Source organism: Vidua chalybeata, chromosome 20, assembly GCF_026979565.1.
Source record: "Vidua chalybeata isolate OUT-0048 chromosome 20, bVidCha1 merged haplotype, whole genome shotgun sequence".
Classification (NCBI taxonomy): Eukaryota; Metazoa; Chordata; class Aves; order Passeriformes; family Viduidae; genus Vidua; species Vidua chalybeata.
Window position 1 is genome coordinate 6,051,536 of NC_071549.1, and position 21,259 is coordinate 6,072,794.

At 44.9% G+C, this 21,259-nt stretch overlaps 2 protein-coding genes across 2 annotated transcripts; one reads left to right on the forward strand and one right to left on the reverse strand.

Moving 5' to 3' along the window:
* Positions 1-492: 492 nt before the first annotated feature.
* Positions 493-2,937, reverse strand: CHCHD2 (coiled-coil-helix-coiled-coil-helix domain containing 2). Its single transcript, XM_053961221.1, has 4 exons — positions 2,768-2,937; positions 1,956-2,202; positions 1,292-1,442; positions 493-813 (listed from the first exon to the last, which is right to left on the reverse strand). The coding sequence occupies exons 1-4, from the start codon at positions 2,815-2,817 to the stop codon at positions 803-805; spliced, it is 459 nt and encodes a 152-aa protein (XP_053817196.1). The 5' UTR covers positions 2,818-2,937; the 3' UTR covers positions 493-802.
* A 3,164-nt stretch (positions 2,938-6,101) lies between these two features.
* On the forward strand, positions 6,102-19,883 carry VKORC1L1 (vitamin K epoxide reductase complex subunit 1 like 1). The gene is made up of 3 exons (XM_053961095.1): positions 6,102-6,310; positions 16,177-16,286; positions 16,944-19,883. The coding sequence occupies exons 1-3, from the start codon at positions 6,117-6,119 to the stop codon at positions 17,168-17,170; spliced, it is 531 nt and encodes a 176-aa protein (XP_053817070.1). The 5' UTR covers positions 6,102-6,116; the 3' UTR covers positions 17,171-19,883.
* The last annotated feature ends 1,376 nt before the right edge of the window (positions 19,884-21,259 follow it).

A 21,259-nucleotide genomic window follows, 5' to 3' on the forward strand; every position in this document is an offset into this window, starting at 1 on the left:
GATTTACTTTTCAGTTCCTGGAACTGCAGGTGAGAGGTGAAGTGCTTTAGGAACAGGCAGAACAGCTAACAGCACTTAAGGGAAAACAGGTCATGCTAGGGAAAAGTATCTTTAAAAGAAACTGCACTTCTCAGAGCAGGATTATTCCCCACCACCATTCCTGGTGGGAGCATAGCTTATCCAGGTTTTTCCATTGGCATCCAGGAGGGTGTTTACTTTACCAGCCCCAAGGATTTCAGTGGCTGCTCCCTCCAATGGGAAGGGTTTGCACTTTGCATCAGAAAATACTTTAAAAACAATTATTATTTTCATGTAGCAGCAGTGGCTTTGTCACGTGCCTGAGCCAGGCAGGAGGGAAAGCCACGGGCTCATCTCTCATGGCTCAGCCCTATTACAGCATGAAAACAAACACCTGCAGAACTCCCTGCCAAAATCAATTCTCACCTCCTCACCCTTCTACTCCAGCACTCAAACTCAGCTAAGGCAAGGTACTTCTAGAGAGAGAAGTTTATTTATAGACATTACATACATTCAACACGACAATCAGCAAAACCAGTTAAACCCACATTAGCTCATTCTGCTTTATTATTCACTCTTCCATTTTGTGCTAAATTAAGTTGCAGCTGTGAAGCTGGATCACATCAGAGGCAGCTATGGCAGGAGTCAAGCCACAGGAATGAGAGTGTGAATATATGAACTAACAAGATACCAGACAGCTTTAAACTTTATTACTGAAGCTTTTTGTTTTTCATTCACAGGTCAGTTCTTGCAAGATGATCTTCAGCAGCCTCCTTGTGCAGGCTTAGGCCAAACCTGAAATGGAAAGAATTTTCTCAGTGAGTTTTGGATCCCTGAATGGAAGGCTAAGGAGGTATCTCAGTAAATCCTGGATCCCTGAATGGAAGGTGTTTTCCCTGCCACAGGACAGATTTGTCAGGGTGTTCCCTCTTCCCTCATGCATTTGCTGGGATATGCTGAGCTGCAGACATCTGCACTGGTGCACAGCTGCCTCCTTCCTCCCAAGGACAGGATGGTTTTGTAGTCCTTAGAGCTCTGCTAGTGCCCCAAATGTGCTGCTGCCACTTTTCCAGTCATCTCCAATCCATGCACCAGCACAAAACATCAGGAATTCACCCTCTCCACCCCACAGCACCCAAGCACGAAGCCCAACAGAACAGCAGCTGCTTTACCTGACTTCAGAGCACCTTCACCAGCCCCCAGCTGGATCAAACCCCCAGGACATCATTCCCATGATACTTTTACTGATTATCCCATTTAACAGTGTACTTACCATTGGCAACCCTGCACTGCTTGAGCACCTCGCTGAAGCCCTCGCACAGCTTGAGGTCAGTCTGGTTCTGGGCACACTCCAGGAATTGTTTAATCTCATACTGGCAAGGACCATACTGCTGCTGCTGGGCAGCCTGAGCGGCCTGGGGCTCCTGAAACACCAAATGGCTCTGTAAGGACCCTTCCAAGAAAGCCAAACACCCCCACGCTGCTTGCTGAGGGTTCTTCCCTGCATTTCAGTCAAAATCTTTTTTTTTTTTTTAATGGAGAAAAAATGAAGGGCTAAAATACAAAACAATTTTCCAGCAGAAGAATGCCACATTCAGAGCAGCTTTTTAAATTACAAACACTTGAGTGATTTTGATACATTCAGGTAACTCTGGATGGCACCTGAGCAAAGGTCTCCCCAGCATCAGACGTGGAACATGGAAGTCCTGCCTGAATCAGAGGAATACAGTAGAAAGTAACACCAACACCTTGCCACACATCCCTCTGAACTCTTTGTAAGATGACTCATGGTGAGTTACCTGGGAGATTCAGTCTGTAGCTACACACTATATATTTTTAATATATATATATAGACTTTAAGCATCCCAGCTGTGACTCCCTCAGCCCAGGTGGAGCTGAGCTGCCACCAGTCAGTGTCCAGCCGTGCTCCCCCTCACCTGGTAAGTGATATCAGGCCTGGCAGCTTCGGAGCTGCCCCCTCCACTGAACCCTCCGGTGATGGCGTGGCCGATGGTGTGTCCCACGGCCGAGCCCACGGCCACCCCGGCAGCAGTTGTGGCCATCTGGGCCATCAGCCCCGGCTGCTTCGGGGCCGGGGCCGCCACGGCAGAAGGCGGAGCCGCTGCGGGGACAGAGGCCCGAGGAGCCGGTGATGGAGACGGGGCTCTCCTCGGGGGTGCCCGGCTGCAGGGACACAAAGGGAAACATCACTTCATCATCATCATCATCATCCCAAACCACGCCGAGGCCACACGGCCGCAGGGCCAGGAGTTCGCCGTTCCTCCTGAGGCACGCCATGTCCCGAGCTGGAAGGGACACGCGGTGTCAGAGTGCGCTGCACAGGAGGCCCCGGGATCACGCTGCGATTACACACACCCCTGCTACACGCTGAAGGAAAGAACTCGGTGTTCTGGTAAGCGTCTTATGCAACACAGGGTCCGGATTACAGGCTTCTTTCTGCCTGGTTATTCCCCTGCTGTTTTGGGGAAAAATCCAATTTGACCCAAAACTTGTTTGGTAATTTGACCCAAATTACCATGGTGTTGGTGTGCAGGCCCTGCTGCCAAGCAGACCCACTTCCATGCCCCAAATCGCCCAACCCCGCTCCGCGAACCCATAGCCAGCCCAGCTCAAACCAGCCGGGCGCTGCCACCACCCCGGTGCGTCACCCGCCCGCACAATGGCGGCCAGGCCACTGCGGCCTGCGCGGGGGAGAGGAGAGAAGGAGAGGGGGCCCGGCCGCCCTCACCTAGCGGGGGACGCCACGCGGGACGTGCGGCTGCGGTTGCCCCTGGGCATGGCGGCGGGAAGCGGAGGAAGCCCCGAGCGGCGCGGAGGGAACCGGAGGAAGCCCCGAGCGGCGCGGCCTGGCCCAACACCCGCACGCCGCCTCTGAAGGTCACCGCGTGCTACGTCACTTCCGGAACGCCGCGCGTGGGGCGGGGCTGAGCGGAGGCCACGCCCCCTCCTCCCGCCTGAGGCGCCGCGCGGGAGCGGCGGTCACAGTAAATAAATAAACACCTAAACTGCGGTTAAACCCGTGCTTGGGGGGCTCTTGGTCATAATAAAAGTTTGAATAGCGATGGACCTGCATGTGCCGGATTTTCAGCCACAGTAAGCACCTAAATTGTGATAAATACGCGCGCGCAGGATCCTCGGTCATAATAAATTCTTATATCGTGATAAACCTGCCTTTGTAGGATCCTCAGTCACAATAAACACCGAAATAGCGTTAAACCCACGTCTTTGTGGGACTTCCTGCCACAATACGCACCTACATAGCGATAAATCCGCTCTTGTAGGATCCTGAGCCACGATAAGCATCTAAATCTGTGAGGGACCATCGGTCTCAATAAACACCTAAATCTGTGAGGGACCATCGGTCTCAGTAAACACCTAAATCTGTGAGGGACCATCGGTCTCAGTAAACACCTAAATCTGTGAGGGACCATCGGTCTCAATAAACGCCTAAATCTGTGAGGGACCATCGGTCTCAATAAACACCTAAAGCACAATAAACCTGCACCCGTGGCACCCTCAGTCACAATAAACACCCAAATCGCCGTGAGAAGTGTTCCAGCCTTCAGGGAATCGTTCTCTGTGGAAAAGGAGCTTCCAAAAGCCTCTCGGAATTCAGCCCTTCAGTAGAGTTACAGATTTTATTTTATTTCTATGGATTCATGGGATCCTCTCTCTGGAGCAGAGAAGGGATCCCATCGATCCACAGAAATATCTCCAAGGGGTGCCAGAGGATGGGACTGGATTCATTTTGGTGATGCCTGAAAAGGAGTAATGGCCATAAACTAAAACACAACAAGTTTCCCCTCAACACGAGAAAGAATTTCTTTATGTTGAGGGTGGCAGAGCTCTGAACCTGCAGTGTCCCTCTCTGGAGACATTCCAACCCCACCTGGATGTGCTCCTTGGATGATGTCCAGAAGTCCCTTTCAACCCCAACCGTTCTGTGATTCTGTGATTTTCACCCCAAAGAAAGAAGCGAGGGTCCCTCCTGCCCCCTCATCCCCACCCAGGGGCTGAGTCTCCTTGCTTTAGAGACATTAATTAATGTCTCTAATGTCTCTAATGAAGAAATTAATTTCTAAAGTAATTTATTAACTATTGTATTAATGAAGCTGTTTCTATACACAGCAGAAACGATAAAGGGATACCACAGTCAAGAGTTAAGATAATTCACGACAAAAAAATTGCTTGTTGGCAGTTTCTTCACTTAAAAAGAGGTGAAAGAGCAGGAATTTCAACATCTTTTACATCAGGGGATGTAACTGTTGCCTGAAGAAAGAAGTGCTAACGTTGTGAGTTTACAGAGCAGAAGTACAGCTCAGAAAAGCAGTTGCTGATGAGAGAATTGTCAGGAGATAAATACAAATGATAGACCACGTTTATCAAAATTTGCAGAAGCTCAGACCTCTGGTGTTGCTGCAGGACAGCTTCTTCTCCCTGGCCCTTGGCCTCTCTCCATCTCTGAGAGCAAATCACAGCAGAGAAAGCACGAGTGATAATTTTGCTTTTCTAGAGTTCAGGCAATTCCCTTCTTAATGAGTGGTTTTCTCGATGCTTTTTAATTAATAGTTTTCAATTTTACCTCTTTTTTTTTTTTTTTTTTTTGCTGGCAGAGCGATTCTTGACGCTTGAAGTCATTTTGTGACCGCGTCCCTCTTGGATTTGTTTTGTTTCGCAGAACAATGAGGGCAGGACGGCGCTGCAGGCGGGATGAATGCTGCCATTGTGCTTTGTCCTCCTGCTTTCCTTGGGAAAACTCCAGAGCTCCCTTTTGTACCGGCTCCCCCTCGCATCTGCTGATGCCACAGCGCACAAGGATTTGGGGAAGGGCACGACAACCAGTAGCTGGTGGCCATCCCCAAAAAAAAAAAAAATCAGCAATAATATTCACAGCAAGCAAAGATGGTTCATTTTCACCTGCCATGACTTTTATGTGGGTACACCACAGGGATTAAGTGGTTCTTTAACCACCAGCCAGGTGTTGATGCTCCTTTTGACAGAAACATGTGAAATAAGATCCAGCCCCGATTTTGGGGTGTCTGTCTGATCATGACCCAGTGTGGCAGAATGGGATCCCAGATCTGGGAAATAAGTGATGAAATCCCATTGCTCAAGTGCAAGGATGAGCGAGCCCTGGGGGGATCCAGCAGCAGCTGTTCCTGAGCCAAGTGGAGCACAAGGCTGTGCTGTGAAAATCAAATAGATTTAATAGATTTCTCCTATTGTCAGTCCAAATTACACATCCCAGACAATCTCGTGGTGAGTCTGGGAGTGGAACAGGCCCTCTGCACACCAGACGGGCTCTGTGCAGGATGTGGGAGTTTGGGGCATTCTGCCCCAAAATGATGGAAAATCACCTGGAGAACGGGGCTGAGGCTCACATCACCTGAGCTCCGGTGAAGCGACACATCATCCCTGAGGGTCACGTCAGCCGGGAAGAGTTTTTTCGCGTTTTTCGGAACGTCCCGGTTTCCCCCGTGTCCCACATTGGAGGGAAAAAACACGAGGAAAAGCCCATTTTCCTTCGGGAAATGCCCATTTTCCTTTTGGAAAAGCCCGTTTTCCTGCTGGAAAAGCCCGTTTTCCCTCTGAAAAAGCCAATTTTCCCTCTGAAAAAGCCCATTTTCCTGCTGGAAAAGCCCGTTTTCCCTCTGAAAAAGCCCATTTTCCTACTGGAAAAGCCCGTTTTCCCTCTGGAAGAGCCCATTTTCCTTCGGGAAAAGCCCATTTTCCTGCTGGAAAAGCGCCGTTTTCTCGCTGGCTTCAGGCGGGGCGGGGCCGGTGGCGTGAGGGGACTCTGCCGGGGCTCCCGGCGGCCGCCAGGGGGCGCTATGCCACGCCCCCCCCACCCCCGCCCCGGCCTGACGTGACGTCGTCGCGAGGCGCCACGTCCGGCGCGAGCGGTGAGGGGCGGGGCCAGCACGGGGGGGAGGGGGAGGGGGTTGTGGCGCGCCCGCCCGGCCAGCCAATGAGGGGCGCGCGCGCGTGCGCGGCCGGCCAATGAGGAGCGCGCGCGTGCGCGGGGCGGGGCGGTGCCGGGCGCGCGTCGCGGGCTGAGGCGGAGGGACGGGGCCAAGATGGCGGCGCCCGTCCTGCTGCGGGTGTCGGTGCCGCGCTGGGAGCGGGTGGCGCGGTCCGCCGTGTGCGCCGCCGGCATCCTGCTCTCCCTGTACGCCTGCCACCTGGAGCGCGAGAAGGGCCGCGACAGCCACTACCAGGCCCTGTGCGACCTCAGCGAGCGGGTGCGCTGCTCCGCCGCCATCACCTCCAGGTGAGGCGCGGGTGGGACCCGCCGCCGCCCCCGCGGGGGGAAGGGGCTGGGGGCTGCGGGAGCGGTGGGGACGGATCCCGGGGTGTTGCCTCCGGTGCCTCGCGGTGTGCTGAGGGCCGGGCCGGTGCTCGGAGGGGCTGCGGGCGGGGCGGGGGCACGGAGGGGCCGGGGCAGCCGGGGAGGGAGCGGCGCTCCCGGTGTGGGGCAGCCCCATGGCCGGAGCGCTGCTGGGGGAACGGGGATTTTCGGGATCACCACGGGCTGCAGGGTGAGGCACCCGCAATTGCTGTGTTGTAATCAGCGGCAATTAGGTGGAGTGACAGGCGTTTTAGTGCTGAGAGCTCGGGAGAGTGGCGTGCTGTAGCCGTGAGTAGTGGTTAAGGACAACATAAACAAGTGCAATTGTGGGCGCTTTGCTTCGTTAGCTTTAATTGCAGTATCTGTATTGCGTTTTCATTGGGACAAATCCTGGCAGCGCAGGACAGGCTGTGGTGATCCAGAGGAAGTGCTTCATTCAAGGGAGACTTGGATGCCTCTGCAGCACAAGCCCAGTCCAAATCCCGATTTATTTTGCAGATGTCCAGCCAGTTTAGCAGTTGTTTTCTAAAGGCCAAGGGCTCTTATTTCTGTTAGGAGAGTCATTGTATAAATCTAGTTATTGAGCAAATCAGTGTATTAAGTCCTTCCTCTTTATTTTAATGAGAATTTTGTTGTTATTGTGTTAGTGCCTTCAGCTGAATGAGTACTTGAGATGTCCTTTTTCCCCTCTCAGTGTAACCTGTGCAAAAGCTGTCACAGTTTTTATAGAGGTACTTGCTGTATCATCCTAACAAGCCAATTTGGGGGAATATTCCCATCCTCTGTCAAGCTGGGAGCTGTGAAATTATTGAGGCAAAACATCCAGGGAGCTCTTTTTCCTAAATCCTCTTCTGTGGTGGCAGAAGTGAGATTGTGTGACAGAGATCTGTATCCCTGGCCACCTGAAATTGTGGTTGAGTAAAGGCTTTAACTCTGCTTTTCTTGTCTGCCTCAGGTCATCTTTAGTTTGTGAAGGTGCTTGTTCATGGCTCTGCTTGGAAAGTGGCCTGAAATGAGAAGTTTGGATCTAACTAGGGAGGAAACTTCAATAAACTCACCAGATAAATTCAAATAATATATATTAAATTATGCTTAGGCTACTGAGATTAAACCATGTGAGTCTCATCAGTGATTTAACTTTGATCACAGGTACAGGGTAAAAAGAGAATAACAGAGATTCAAGCATTAAGTAACAGATACAGGGGTAAAAAGAGAATAACAGAGATTTAAGCCTGTTCTTGTGTCGAATTGGTCCTTCACCAGCTTTTTGCTGTTGCAGCAAGTGCTGCTGTTGTGACAGGGAATTGGATGTCACAGTTTTGATGCGTGTTTACTGGGAGAAGGAAATTACCTAAAGATATAATTGGAATTATTTCTAATTATGGAACCGAGCTCGGTAATTACAGCGTTCATCAGCAATGCTGCAGCTGACACGTTGAGTAAGACCTGGGAATCCTTTGCTGGAGGAATTCTAGATGATAATATGAGGAGTTGGGGATAAAATGCACTCAGATCTCCCAGCAGTTGCTAGGAGAACCATGCCTGGAGTGAAGAGCTGCAAATGCCAGGAGAGCTCGTGATCGTTGGAGCAGGTGGTGAAAGGAGTTTGTGCAAAAGGAACGTGCAAGTTCTGTTCACTCCAACCATATTTGGAGAAGAATTTGCTTCCCAGGCTGAGCAGGACACAGAGGGGGAGTTCTGCTTTAAAAGTAAAGCAGGAGGGCAAGGCATTAAAGTTGGAAAGAAATAAATCTTATTTTCCACGTTCCCATCCACTGTTCTCTGTCACTTTCTGCAGCTGAGTGTTCCTTGTTCCCACATCACCAAAGCTTCTCAGAAACTTCATTTCTAAAAGGAACTTTTAACCACACTTCAGATTTCACTGAGGTTGTAAAGTTTCAGTTTTGTGTTCCACCTTTTTCACAGGTAATTCAGATTAACTCCCACATTTCTTTTCTCATTGAGCTGTTACACTGACAGTCAGAAATTAATTTATTAGCTAGTGATTAGAGTTAACTCTGCAGAGTTAACTGGGTGAGAAACTTCTGTTTCTACTTTGGCTTTTAGATGGTTCATTGGGTTATGTGACTTTTTATTTAAGCTGGATTTGCTGATGGAACTTGGAATTTTGCAATCTTCACATCTTGAGTTTTGACTCCAGGAGTGGGCTGAACTTTAAAAAGCGCTTAATGCTGCTAGGATTCATTTTAAATGCATAGAATAATTAGAATAAATTAGTTTATTCTTTCCTGAGCTGACTTTCTGGTATTTTGGGCGGAGTTTTGTTCACCAGCTGTTGGTATTTCCAAGTCGTGCTTTTAAGCCAGATCTGGCATTGGCACAACAGCAAGAACAGAAATGTAAAGACTGCCAGCATGCAGAGGGAGGAGCACAGAAAATCTCCTATCAGAGCCTGACTCATGCAGAAGGTTATGTTGGAGTGATCCCTTCCCAGTATCCCTTACCCAAAACATGAATTGTCAGCATATTTCAAATTTTTATCAAGGGGAAAGTTCATGAAATAGTTTAAAAATAAAATTTGCTAAGGAGTGGCTGATAAGGGCAGGTATTAGTGCAATACCCCACATTCCATGGAAATTGCTGGATTTATTTTAAATTAATTGCTCTCTGATAGTTGAGAATAATTAAGTGTCAAGAATGGCTTTATTTATAAACTGGCTATTTTATAAACTGGCTGTTTTATAAGCTGGATAATAGTTTTGACTGAAAAAATGTTTTTGTTCTTGCTGTAGCTTCACAGTGGGAATTAAAGTAACAAAACACATTTCAAGTCATACAGGTCATGCTACAGCTTGAAATAAAATGTGACCTTTAAGTGGTAATGCAGAGACCCAGAGCCTTTGGCTTTGGTCTTTTCCATGCCCTGAGAGATTTTGGGATCTTCTAATACATTTCTGCTTTGTGTCTTGATGAATTGGAGATTGCTGGAGGATAAATTAGTGGTTTTGAGTGACTTTAATAGCCTGGCATGCATTAATGAATGCTGTAAGAGAGCCTCAAGACAGCAGCACAAACGAGCAAAGGGCACTGGTGTATCTTTAGCAATATTTGCAGCTGCGTCAGTGAAGAGGTTTGGCAATAGTCAATATTGATCTTTGCCTGATTGCTGAAGGAGTTCTAGAGTCAAAATAGCATTTGGAGAATCTGGATGTCATTGGTGGTTCAGGAATTCCCTATTCTGTTCATGGGCAAAGTTTTGGATTGGTATCTTGTGTTTGAGGCACTTTGAAAAGTTGTGTAAGAGTCTGATGTGACAGGATGGTTTGAGTTGGAAGGGACCTTCCAGGTCATCTTGTCCCAGCCCCTGCCCTGGCTGGGGACACTTTCCTCTATAAAAGTTGCACATCCACCTTGTGTTTTCTGCTGGGTGCACCAAAATATTCACCTGGTAGTTCCTGAAAATGCCTGTTAAATTTGGGGGCAGGTCTGAAAGGGTGGCCTGTGACAGGTGTAGTATTATTGTATGGTTCTGCTCACGTTCATAAATCACTTTAAAGACTGAATTTACACCCGTTGTGCTCTGGTTGGTTGTTTGTGCTGGTGTGGAGCTCTTGCTCTGCAGAGTGGGTGTGAATTGCTCTAAGAACTGCAGGTAAATCTGCTCCGTGCTGGTTTCTCAGCAGGGCACACCTTGCTAGAGCTGTTCTGGTGCATCTTTACAGGGATCAAAGTGACAAGAGCAACCCCATTGTCCAAGGAAAATGGGACATGGAGAAAACTCCCCAGACCTCCCTAAGCTGATGTTTAAACAGGTTCTGGTGTGGGGCAGTTCCTGAAAACTTCTTGTCCGTCAAGTTTCCTTAATTCCAAATAAAGAACATTATGTGGCAGTTATAATTCATATTTATAGTAATAAATTCCTGGTATCCAGGAGCTTTTTCATTGCTGTATCTGACAGCAAATATTCAGATATGTTTCAGGTTTTCAGCTGCAAGTGTTAGTGACTGCTGGAAGGTGTCAGGAGATGAAAAAGGGATTCTGGATTCACTGGGTTTGCTGTCTGAGGGAAGCTTGGAAGATCTCTGGTTTGGAATTGGGCAGGGAGAAATTGGAGGAGCCAAAGTCAGTGCCACAAGGGAAGGGAGGGAAGCCCAGAGTCACTCCTGTGCTGGAGGGAAGCCCTGTCCTGGGAGCCAGGGTTCTCTGTCCCTTGTCCCCAGCTGGGCTGGCACTGTGCAAACAGAGCTCAGGACTGGCACAGGGGGGAGCAGAGGGTGTGAGCTGGGAGGATCCAGAGCTGATTCCATGTGCTGCACAGGGGAGAAGTCCCAGGAATGCTGGAAGAAACCAGCTTGGAGTTTTAAAGTCACTCTTAAAGCTGCAGAAGCTGAGAACTCAAATGTTTTGGGTTTTTTTTGGTTTTTTTTTCATCTTTCTAGTAGAAAATTGATGATTTAATACTGATAGAACACTTACTGACTGAGGCACATCTTTTATAAAACACAGCAGTGCCCCTGCTGTGGGAATCTTTTATTTTCCATCCTTACAGTGCTCACACAAACACGTTAATTTTTGCTTTTCATAAATAAATCGTTTCCAGCTTGACTGGAATTTGTAATAGGGCTAAGAATTATTTTGCCTGGTGCAAAGTAAATTTAACAAAGTGCTTATAATTCAGACTTGGGCTTCATTTATGGTAGCTTAATAGAAAAGATTATTAAGGAAGGAATAGAAGGAATCAGTGCTGTTGGCTTATATCTTGAATAGCTAGTGCTTCTGTAAAGGCTGCTATAAAATAATTATCCACTGTCTGCTTAATATTTTGCTGATCTAGACACTGAGAGTTTTCACAGACTTTCTGAAGTAGAGCTGGAGGATATATAGAAGAAAACCTCATTTGGTTATGCTAAATGCTGCTAATAGACTTAAACATGAAATTAAGTGTATCAACATCTTTGAGAACTCCTGGCAAGTTTACAAATGAGGATTTTTAATCTTCTTTTTTGTGGCTTCTAATTGAAGGCTTTTACTTCATTTATTAAAACTGTTAAGAGTGGCATTCAAACCATGAATTAGATTTAATCCAAAATCCTCTGGTGAAGCTGGAAAGAAGTTGCAACCAAAGTTTCTTACCATGTTCCAGATCCTTTGACCTTTATATGAGCTTTTCACTGAAGGCAGGGGGTGAGCTCTGCTCCCCCCTGAGAACTTTCAGTCTGGACCAGAAATTATCTCAGAAATCCAGTGGTGCTTAAAGAAATGTGCACATCACTTATTAAGTGTAGATTTTTTTTTGTTTTGTTCTGTTTTGTTTTTTTAGAAAATTAGATTTATTGTTCCCTCAAGGGTACAAAGTGGTAAGGGGTGCTTGCTGTTGATAACAAAATAATGCTCATGGGATGAGAAATAATCCTGAAATGAGAGGAAGTAACTACTGCTTAAGTAACTATTACTACTACCCAAAAACCACCCAAACTTGAGTTTGCAGTTTGAGTACAGAATCTTTGTTATTGTTTCTCCTTTTCATTGCACCAAACCCATCAACTGAGAGAGAATTGTGTTGGCAAAGCTGCTGCTGCACAAATGCAGAGATTTGGGATCAGACAAGCCTTTGAATCATCTGCTCCCCTGAGGGATTTGATTGCAATTCCAAGCAGTCCTTGAGGACACTGGAATGGCACCTGGGAATTGTCCTTTGCTCAAGGCACCTGCTGCTGGACCTGCCCTGAGCCAGTGAGCTTCTTTCCATGTTCAAATGGAAATGTGGGGCTTAGTTCAGTTCTGGCCATAAAACCCGAGGGGGTCAGCAGGTGAAATCCTGGGGATGTGATTCTGCTCATCACCAGGGGTTGTTGTTGAGGCCAAAAGTGCTCAGAAAACATCTGGGACATCCAGGAAGGCCTCAGGGGAGGCTGCCAAGTGTTGGTGCAGGTGAAACCCCAGTTCATGAGTTTCAGCTGATCCTTAAGGACAGTGGAGGCCAAGGAAAGCATCTTGGGCACTGATCTTTGACAAAAGTGTTCAAAACATCTGCAGGCAGCTGTCAGAGCTGGGGCTTGGCTACAGAAACACTCCAGCATTTCTTGCAGGGGCTGCAGGGGACACTGATCCAACTCCTGGCTAAATAAACACTTTTTGGTTGCTTTGTTTGACTTGGTGTGTTTGGCAGGCTTGGAATTCTGCTGCTTTTGGAGCCAGTGCTGACAGCTCAGAGCTTGTAACTTGTTAAACTGGAAGGTTGTTTGCTTGTCCTCTGAAATACTGGAGATGCTGGGGGACTAAATAAAGTTCTTATGTTCTCTTTCAGCATTTTCTCTGCTAAATCATGCTGAAATGTTTCAAGTGTGTCCCCTAATATGCTGTTCTGGAACATAGAGGATGTTCATAATTGTGCAAAAGAGATTGAAATTATTTTAGAGACGTAAAAGTGTAAGATTTTATTGGAGGTACATCACTTGTGGAGTACAGTGACCTCAGTTCTTTTTGTCTTCCTGTTAAGAAGTAACAATTGCACACAAATACTGCTTTAAACTTCTGAAAATGCAACATTGCTGAGCTTTGTGAAGTACCTCAGACCAAAAGGGGCATTGTTTAGAGGGTGGATAATAATGTTCAAAACCTCCTTTTGATAAAAGACAGTGAACATTGGACTGAAAGTCACTGCAATGTTCAATTGTAGATGTTGGGAAAGGAGATGAATCACTTCATTTTCAATTTCTTGAATCACTATTTAACATTTTGAAGAACATTCAGAGTGTGGTACATGCAGATAGGGAGGGAAACTGAGCTACAAAGATGTCTTAAAGGTTTGTTCCTTGTAATTAGATCAGATTGCTTTTGATTTTTTAATAGCAGTGAAACTCGGGTGTGGTGAAAATGGGTTTGGCACCTGTGTTTGTCAGGGTGCTCTGAGTCACCTCGGGTGACAGCGACCTGGATCTCAGCATGCAACTCCTGCTCCAGGAATGGGAGCCACCAGTCAGAACCAGGGAAAGCCTGCTGAAATCAGGCTCTGCTTTTATCTCGCTGTGCAAGCAGCTCTGTGCTTCCTGCAGGTCATTTTGTTTAGCATTCTGTATCCAAAAAAAAAAAAAAAAAAAAAAAAAATCTGCAAATGATAACACCTCTAAATTACATTACATGAAATACTTCTGAGTTTATTTTTTTTGCAGCTTATCTTGTTATTACGACTTTCTTCTTGCTATTTGTTTGCCATATTTTTTTTAGACTTTGAAAGTTATCATCAATCAGGCAATTCACACCTGAGTTTGGTGTGAAAATGAACATTATCCACTCAGTTTTTAGCCTTCCTCCACTTGCTGGCAGAAGTTCCTGGTTCACTGTGAGTTTTACAACCTTAATAAAATTCGGAGAGGATTTAGACTTTTCAGCAGGGAAATGAGATGGGAAAAGGAGTATACAAAGTAAATATATAAAGTCTAAATACTTTGCTTTTCAGTTTGATACAGAACACTTGCTCCCACTCCAAACCTTATAAGGCTGGGAAAGTGTTCTGTGCTAACCCCCAGGCTGCTTAGCTGTCTCCAAGTGTGTGCAGTAAGATGTGAGATTAGACCTGGACTCCATGGGCTGAAATTTAATACTTGATGTCCTCAAAGCTGCTACAAGGCCAACAAGACACTTAATGAACTCCTGCATGTGGAAAAAGCTTTCCCTGTGCTCTGACCTTGCAGCTCTGCACAGATCACTCCAGGACTCTGACTCCTGGGAAGGGCTGGAACTCATTATCCCTCCACTGGCAACATTTTATTATTCTCTTGCAGAACAGCTGCAGGGTCAGGTTCTGTAAAATGCCATTTCTGATAGTTTGAGCTCGAGTTTGCTCTCAGACACCACAGGATCTGCTGAGCATCAGGAGTGAGAGCACTCAGCCAGGGATGGATTCAGCATCCTGCAGTTGTTTGGAGTTAGGCTGATGCTGAACCTTTGCCCACTTTGGGTTGTGCAGGAAAACCTGAGTGTGTTCAAATCATTTCAATGTCGACCTGCAAAGAATTCTCACTTGGAGACCACAACAGCAGACTGAACCTGTGGATGGCAGGCTGAAGCATCTATAACTGTAAGAATACAGAAAAATAAATATAAACTATTAAATGTAAAAATTACAACTTCTTTAATGTATTTGTGTGGCTCTTTAATTCAGCCTTTGGAATTTGGACAGCACAAGACAATTGTTACATGTGCTGTGACCATCTTATCAAAGGAAGGCTAAAAAATTAACAGTTGTCACTTAAAATCCAGATAACATTCAAGGAGTGGGAGGAAATCTCACCATAACTGGGATTCTTTGTAATTCTTTGTAATTTCCATCATCCCAGAGTTGCTCTGCAGTTCTGCACTGCTTTTCCTTGCAGCTCCTTGTCTGGCAGCTCTGGGATGCTGAGGCTCTGTCCCCTGGAAGAGCATTGTTTGTGCTGCCTTGAAGCTTAATATTGGCACAAAAGTTTCACTTTTAAAAGATTTCAGACCAAACTAGCTGAAAGTATGTTTATTTTTTGACTGTTTATACAGTAAATCTGCTTTCTAAGAATTGGGACCTGCTGGGTTTCTTGGGGAGAAGAGCACAAGAGTATTAATAGTGAATTCAAACTTAGTCTGCAATTAAAATGATGAGTTTTGCACAGATGGCTGTGAGACTAGGAAGTGTTTTGGAGATGGTATTAAATTATCCTCATTGTGGTGCCTCTTTCTGTGAGAAAACTGCTTGGGTTGTGATGATGGCAGGTCCCAGGTGAGTGACATCAGCACCATTCCTGCCACGTGCAGGGACAAACCTGAGCTGTGGCTTGCCTCAGCAGGGCCATTGCCTCCAGGACAGGAAACTTCCTGAAAATTGCACTTTCCTTGGAGTTTCCTGCTGCAGCAGGATGAGGAATGGCACTTTTTTACCTTGCTCAGTTAAGCTGCTAATGTGAAGCAGACATTACATTTGTGTGATGCTTGGCTTGATGCTCCAAAAATCTGTTGGCAGAAATCCCAGTGTGTTCTTGTGAGTTAAATTACCTTGGAGTAACAAAATAACTTCATATTTTCAACTGACACTAATAAATAGGGTTCTCACTTTGCTTTTACAAATAATGGCATGATCTGCCTTAGGGCATGGAATTAATGGTTTCTGGCACAAACACAATTGCTAATTTAATCTTTCCTCCTCCTTCTGCAGCAGCAGTTTTGTAGGGCTTGTGCTGCTTTCTGCCTTATCACTGGAAAGTTGAAAGTCACTTTGTAGGGATTTCAGGTGTTGGTTCAAAGTGTCACACTGTGCAAGAGCTCCAAGAAACGAGGGCTGGGGATCTTGTGATGGTGCCATCCTCAGCTCGTGTGCCTGACAGATTTGGGTTCCTCCTGAGCTGGTTGAGGAGCAGCTGAGGTACAGATTTGTGCCCTGATTCTCCTGCTCTGAAGCAGACAAGTGAGTGGAACAAATCCTTGCCTCAGCTTTGTAGTGACCTTGTGTCCAATTAACTGTGGTGCAGAGGGCTGCTGAAGCTGTCACTGGGGGAAGGAAGTGTTTATGTGACAAAAGAGCTCCAAACTCCAGCCCTGGGAAGCAGAGCTGGTGTTCAGTGAAGTTCCAGCTGGGTGAACTCAGCAGTTCCTGGTGTGTCAAACAACTTTAAGCAGCAAGGTGTGGGATGAAGCTGTGCCCAGTGCTCCCCCTGTTGCTGCTTGGTTTTCCAGGAGAGCACCACATAAATCATGTCAGAATATGTGTCCTTTTCTTTCCCCAACAGCCCTGAACTGAAAATGCTGCTGGAAAGCAGGAGGTGGCCAAATAAGAGTTAATTAGTTTCCCTGTTTTACAGATGGGGTCGAGGATTCGGTCTCCTGGGTTCCATCTTTGGAAAGGACAGTGCAATAAATCAGTCAAACAGTGTTTTTGGCCTGGTGTTTTATATACTACAAATGCTACTTGGTAAGTATTCATTCACTTCGGAGCCTCAAGTATAAAGCAGGGCTGTGGGGATGAAGGAGGAGAGCAATATACATTGCAAAATCTGCAGGAAACCAGATAAATGCTTCTGATTTTTTATATCTTGGGGTTATTTTAGCAGCACTATGATACATCTGTCCAAAGGGCTTAAAAACCCAACTGATAACAAGAGTAATTGCATTTTCTCCTGATATGCTATTAATAATCCAAGTGTGAAGACAGTTTCTGTGCTGGTATTTTCACTCTGGTATATTTGGCATTGGATTGCATGGTGGAAAAGAGAGGGAATAAAAATGGAACGGGCAAGTTCTGGAGGAGTAAATGGAGAGAGCAGGCAAAAAAATGCATGAAATATAATTTTGTATATTTCTTGGTAACTCGATGGTTCGCTATAAAGCTGTTAATCCTGACAGAAATAACTTGACCATGAATTTTCCTATAAGTCAGGAATATGAGGATGCTTAATCCTACACAGACTCCTTATGACAGGGCTGTCAGACAGAGCCTTAGATACTCCTCTCTAAATACCCGGGTGGTATTTTAACCAGAATTTTGTGTAACTGTTGCTGAGTGGCTGAGTTTGAATTCAGTTTTGTTCTGTGTGGAGAGGGGTGAGTAACTTTGTCTCTCTTGTTGCAGGTATGACAGCAAGTGCAGTAGCAGCTCTAATCCTCATGACATCCTCCATAGTGTCTGTAGTAGGGTCCCTGTACTTGGCATACATTCTGTACTTCGTGCTGAAGGAATTTTGCATTGTCTGCGTGCTCACATATTTGCTGAACTTCATTCTCTTTATCATCAACTACAAACGACTAGTTTATTTGAACGAGGCCTGGAAGAGGCAACTCCAACCCAAACAGGAATAACCCCTGGTGGAACTTTTGACTGACAGTCTGAAGACCCAACTTCCATTAAGTTTATTTTGCAGTAATTTTTTTATTCTCCATATCAGACACTTTTTTCCTCCCCTTTCCCCCACAAGAATCATAATGGAAATTTTGAATTATAAATTTCAAGGGGCCCCAGATAATTTCTCTGTGCTAATCTTCAGTTTCAGTGCGGTTATGAAAGAAAGCTCTATAACAATCAAAGACAAGCTTTAACTTTACTTTGAAGGAGTTTTAGCCACAGCAAAACCTAGACTCTCTCTCTTCCCCCTCCACTTGTGAAGTGGGTAACACTTGCTATAAAATATCCTGTATATAAATTCAGGTATAACAAGATGTGATCATGACATGAAATATTCTAGACTAGCATCACCATATTTAATGTTGCCATGTTTACAGTATGTGTATTTTTTTCTTTTTTTTTTTTCTTTTTTTTTTTTTTTTTTTTTTTTAGCTGATGGACTTAGATTTGACTAGGACTTATACTGTAAATAAAATTAGAACTCTTGGTTTCATCCCTGGAGAACTCACTGTCCCATGGGTTTGGTTAGGAGCTGTCAGAGGGTTCAGCTCAGAGTCGACTGACACGATGGAAGAAGTGACCTCTAAAGAACATGGAGTTGCTGCTCTCACTGTTGTGCTTTCACAAGAATGATGCTTGGGGTTGGTTCCATTTTTTCTTTTTTTTTTTTTTTTTTTTTTTTTTTTGTCTCCAGTAACAAAAATGGAATTAAAGCTGAAACCTGAAGTATGTTGATTAAACGACAACCTCATTAATTTCTGTACAGAACAAAAATAGCTTCATGTGGTCAATGAAAAGCTGATTTCAGTTTGGGGGTTGGATGAAATGTTCTTTGAAAGGACTCCATTTCCAAGCAGAGCTGTTCCATTTGAAGCTGTGCTCAGCCAGCCAGTGTTACTAATGTTTGATGTTCTGTGAATGCTGCAGTATAGAATTGCAATTTGCAGTGGAAACCACTGAGTGAGCAGGATAACCAAGCAGTGCAATGAAAAAGCAGTTCCTTAATTGATCTTGGTCAGGATCTTTGGTTTGTGCTATATTGGGAAATGAACTTTAGGCCTGACACACACACACAGAAGATCTCTTGGAAGGGCAACCTGTTTAATGGGATAAGTAAGTCAATGTGCTCCTGAAAATGAAATGTGATATAGTGCTATCATTGCTCTTTCTAAGAACTAATTGGGAAAAAAATATATTAAACTGCAGATTTAAACAAAGGAACAAAATTGTACACATTGTTTCTGCACTCAGTATTCTAAGGCTGAATGTTAAAAGTGCCTTCTGTCTTCAAATCTTAAACCAAATACTTTGTGTTGAACTTGGCAGGCAGAAGTGTCCTTGCTTTAAAAATGAACAAACACAATTCCCAGCAAACTTGCTGGGGATAGAAGAGTATTAAGAGATCTGGTTTTAGTTTTTAGACTGAGAAGTGGTAGCAGTATTGTTTTCAGTTTAATTTAAAAGGTTGATGTGATTTGGAAAAGTGAAATACTTGTGTTTCAGACTGTGTGACACCAAAATGTGTGGGTTCAGCTACTTTCTGTAATTGGTGCTGTGCTGCTTTTTGCCCTTGTCAGTTCGAAATATGAAGAATTCCAACTGCATACCCATTTATTTAAAGAACTAATTTAACTCCTTTTAGCATTTTCATTCTCAAACATGAATGTCAGAGAAACACTTCCATTGTAAGTGGATTTTAAACACTAAGGATAAACTTGACTGTGAAATGAGCAGTGTTTCCATAGAGCAAAACAAGGTTGGAGATTGAATTCACAAAATTAATATTTAAATTACTACTGAAGTAATTGTGGTTTGTACCAAGGGTGGAGGTGGAAACTGCTTTTCTGTACAGAGTTGTGTGGTGTGAGTAACATCTGTTGCATGTAACACTAAATGACTTGTCCCTCATCTGACAGTTTTAGCCAACAATCCATTAAATGAGTTTTGTATTGACCAGAGTATAGTTAAAGCTTGTCTTGATGTTTAGTTCTGTCTCTGAAATGCCTTCCACTTTGATATTAAGGGGAATGAATGATGTTGAATTGGTCCCTCAAGGCTTGGCTTTGTTCTCTCCCAAGCCTTGAGGCAGTAGCAGTGTTTAATGTGTTGTATAGATTTTATTTTGATGCATTCCTGTGACCTACACTAAAGGCATCTTTTTTTCATCCAAGGAAGAGGTGAACATGTGCTGCCTGAAAGTTGCTCCTATCTCAGAGCAAGCAGCCATGGAGACAAGTCTAATCCATGAGTACTTGGTCCAATTTCTGGGAAAAAACGAGGAAAAAAAGCCCCATCAGCTGAAAGTATTGGTGTTGACTTAACTTCACTGTGTCTTGTGCTTGTTTGTGTGGGCATAGTCTGTTGATTCAGTTTGTTTAGTAGAAATGTTTAGGGCCAGATTTTCAGCAGTCCTTGTTAGTGTGCACATAGGGAGCAAGTGGAGCTGGAGTTTGGGCTCTGGGAGAATTTGCAGCCACACTTTGTGCACGACCTTGCAAATCTGATCCTTAATTGTGAACTCTCTTGTCTTGTGTGCTTCCCTTGCAGTTACTTTTTACTGGAAGTGATTTGCTAGAAACGGCCCTGATTTCTTCTCTTTCTCCCTCGTGCTTCAGAAATGCAGTTGGCCTGAATAAAAGAGCAGAATAATCTTAGCAGGAGAAATTTGGACCTTTCTGCTTCCAGTTCTTTTGACTCTTTCCTTGCTGCTCCCATTGATAGAAACAGCATCTTCCTTCCAGTAAAATGGGTTGTGATGGAAATCAGGAGTGCAGCTGTGCCCCCCTGCCTGCCCCAGCCAAAATGTGGTGGCAAATGTGTGCTTGATACTGGTTTTACCCTTACAAATCCAAAGGCAAATCCTAAAAATTCTCAAGGCTGCAGGAGTCTGGGTAAAGGCAGGTAAATGATATTTGGGCTGGCAAGGGACAGGGGTTGTTACAGAGATCCTTGTTGTGGTTTCAACACTCGGGAGAATGGAAAGGATAAAATTCACAGTATCCAAACAGAGGTTCTGAATCTGGGCTCTTCCTGCCCCTCTTTGGCTCTCTCAGAATCCCAGAACTCCTTTAGGATCATGGAATAGTCCGAGTTGGAAATTTTACAGTGAGGGGCAGATTGGAAAGGCAAAAAAAAAACCTCATCCCAAACCCTGCTTAGGAATTAAACATTCCTGAAATCCTCTTACTGTAAGGTACTTGCTACTCTTTAAGGCCAACAAAGCACTTGGGTCTCATGGAGGAAATTAATATTCTTGGAAGTTTCTTCCTGTGAAACATTTGTGACACTGAGGCCAGTGAAACATTCCTGAGCACCTTTGAGATCTGAGGTGACAGATCTCTGCTGAGGAGGTTTCTGAATGCTGGAGTTTGCATTTTTGTGCTGCTGTAGTCCCAGTTGTTCCAGGAGGATGCTGAGGTGCTTCAGGCAGTTCTGCTCCTAATTTATGTGGGCTGAGATCAGAGCTTGGCTTTGGTTCTGCCAATGTTGTTTAAACTGGTCCAGAAAAGATATGAAGTATTCTGTTACCACAAAACTGTGTTAAGCATGGCCTAAATATTAGATGTTTGTTCTGTGTAGTATGTTCCATCCACTATTTATTCCCAGTGCTTTCAACTCCAAATCCAACACCCATTTAAAATGGAGTCATTGGGCAGATGTTCCTTTTCTCAATATAGGCTGAGAGATTCTCTACTGGAGGTTTAGGATGCAATTTTGCTAACAGGTAAAAAAACCATGTAAATATGTACGAATTTTATTTGTTGCACATAACTTTTTTGGTAGAAAAAAAAAAAGAAAAAAAAAAAAAAAACCCAACAAAAATAAATGTAGAAATTACCTGTGGATGTCTTGCTGCAATCATTCTTATGCTGCATTCATGCAGTCCAAACAAGAGCTTGAATGAACCCAACCAGAGGCCTTTTTGGACTCAGTCTGAGCCTTAGAAACTGTTTTTAATGTCAGTACTGTAATTCTGTTTAAGAAATTGTACCAAGTCGTGTGGTTTTTTTCCAAGACCTTGTGTGTGTTTAGCAGTAGAAGGGTTA

Excerpts from the sequence above, each read along its gene's own strand:
- VKORC1L1 (XM_053961095.1), top strand. The coding sequence starts at position 6,117 with ATGGCGGCGCCCGTCCTGCTGCGGGTGTCGGTGCCGCGCTGGGAGCGG. Across the intron at positions 6,311-16,176 it reads TCCGCCGCCATCACCTCCAG|ATGGGGTCGAGGATTCGGTC; the intron begins GTGAGGCGCGGG and ends CCTGTTTTACAG. Across the intron at positions 16,287-16,943 it reads TATACTACAAATGCTACTTG|GTATGACAGCAAGTGCAGTA; the intron begins GTAAGTATTCAT and ends CTCTTGTTGCAG.
- CHCHD2 (XM_053961221.1), bottom strand. The coding sequence starts at position 2,817 with ATGCCCAGGGGCAACCGCAGCCGCACGTCCCGCGTGGCGTCCCCCGCT. Across the intron at positions 2,203-2,767 it reads CGCGTGGCGTCCCCCGCTAG|CCGGGCACCCCCGAGGAGAG; the intron begins GTGAGGGCGGCC and ends GTGTCCCTGCAG. Across the intron at positions 1,443-1,955 it reads GGCCTGATATCACTTACCAG|GAGCCCCAGGCCGCTCAGGC; the intron begins GTGAGGGGGAGC and ends TTGGTGTTTCAG.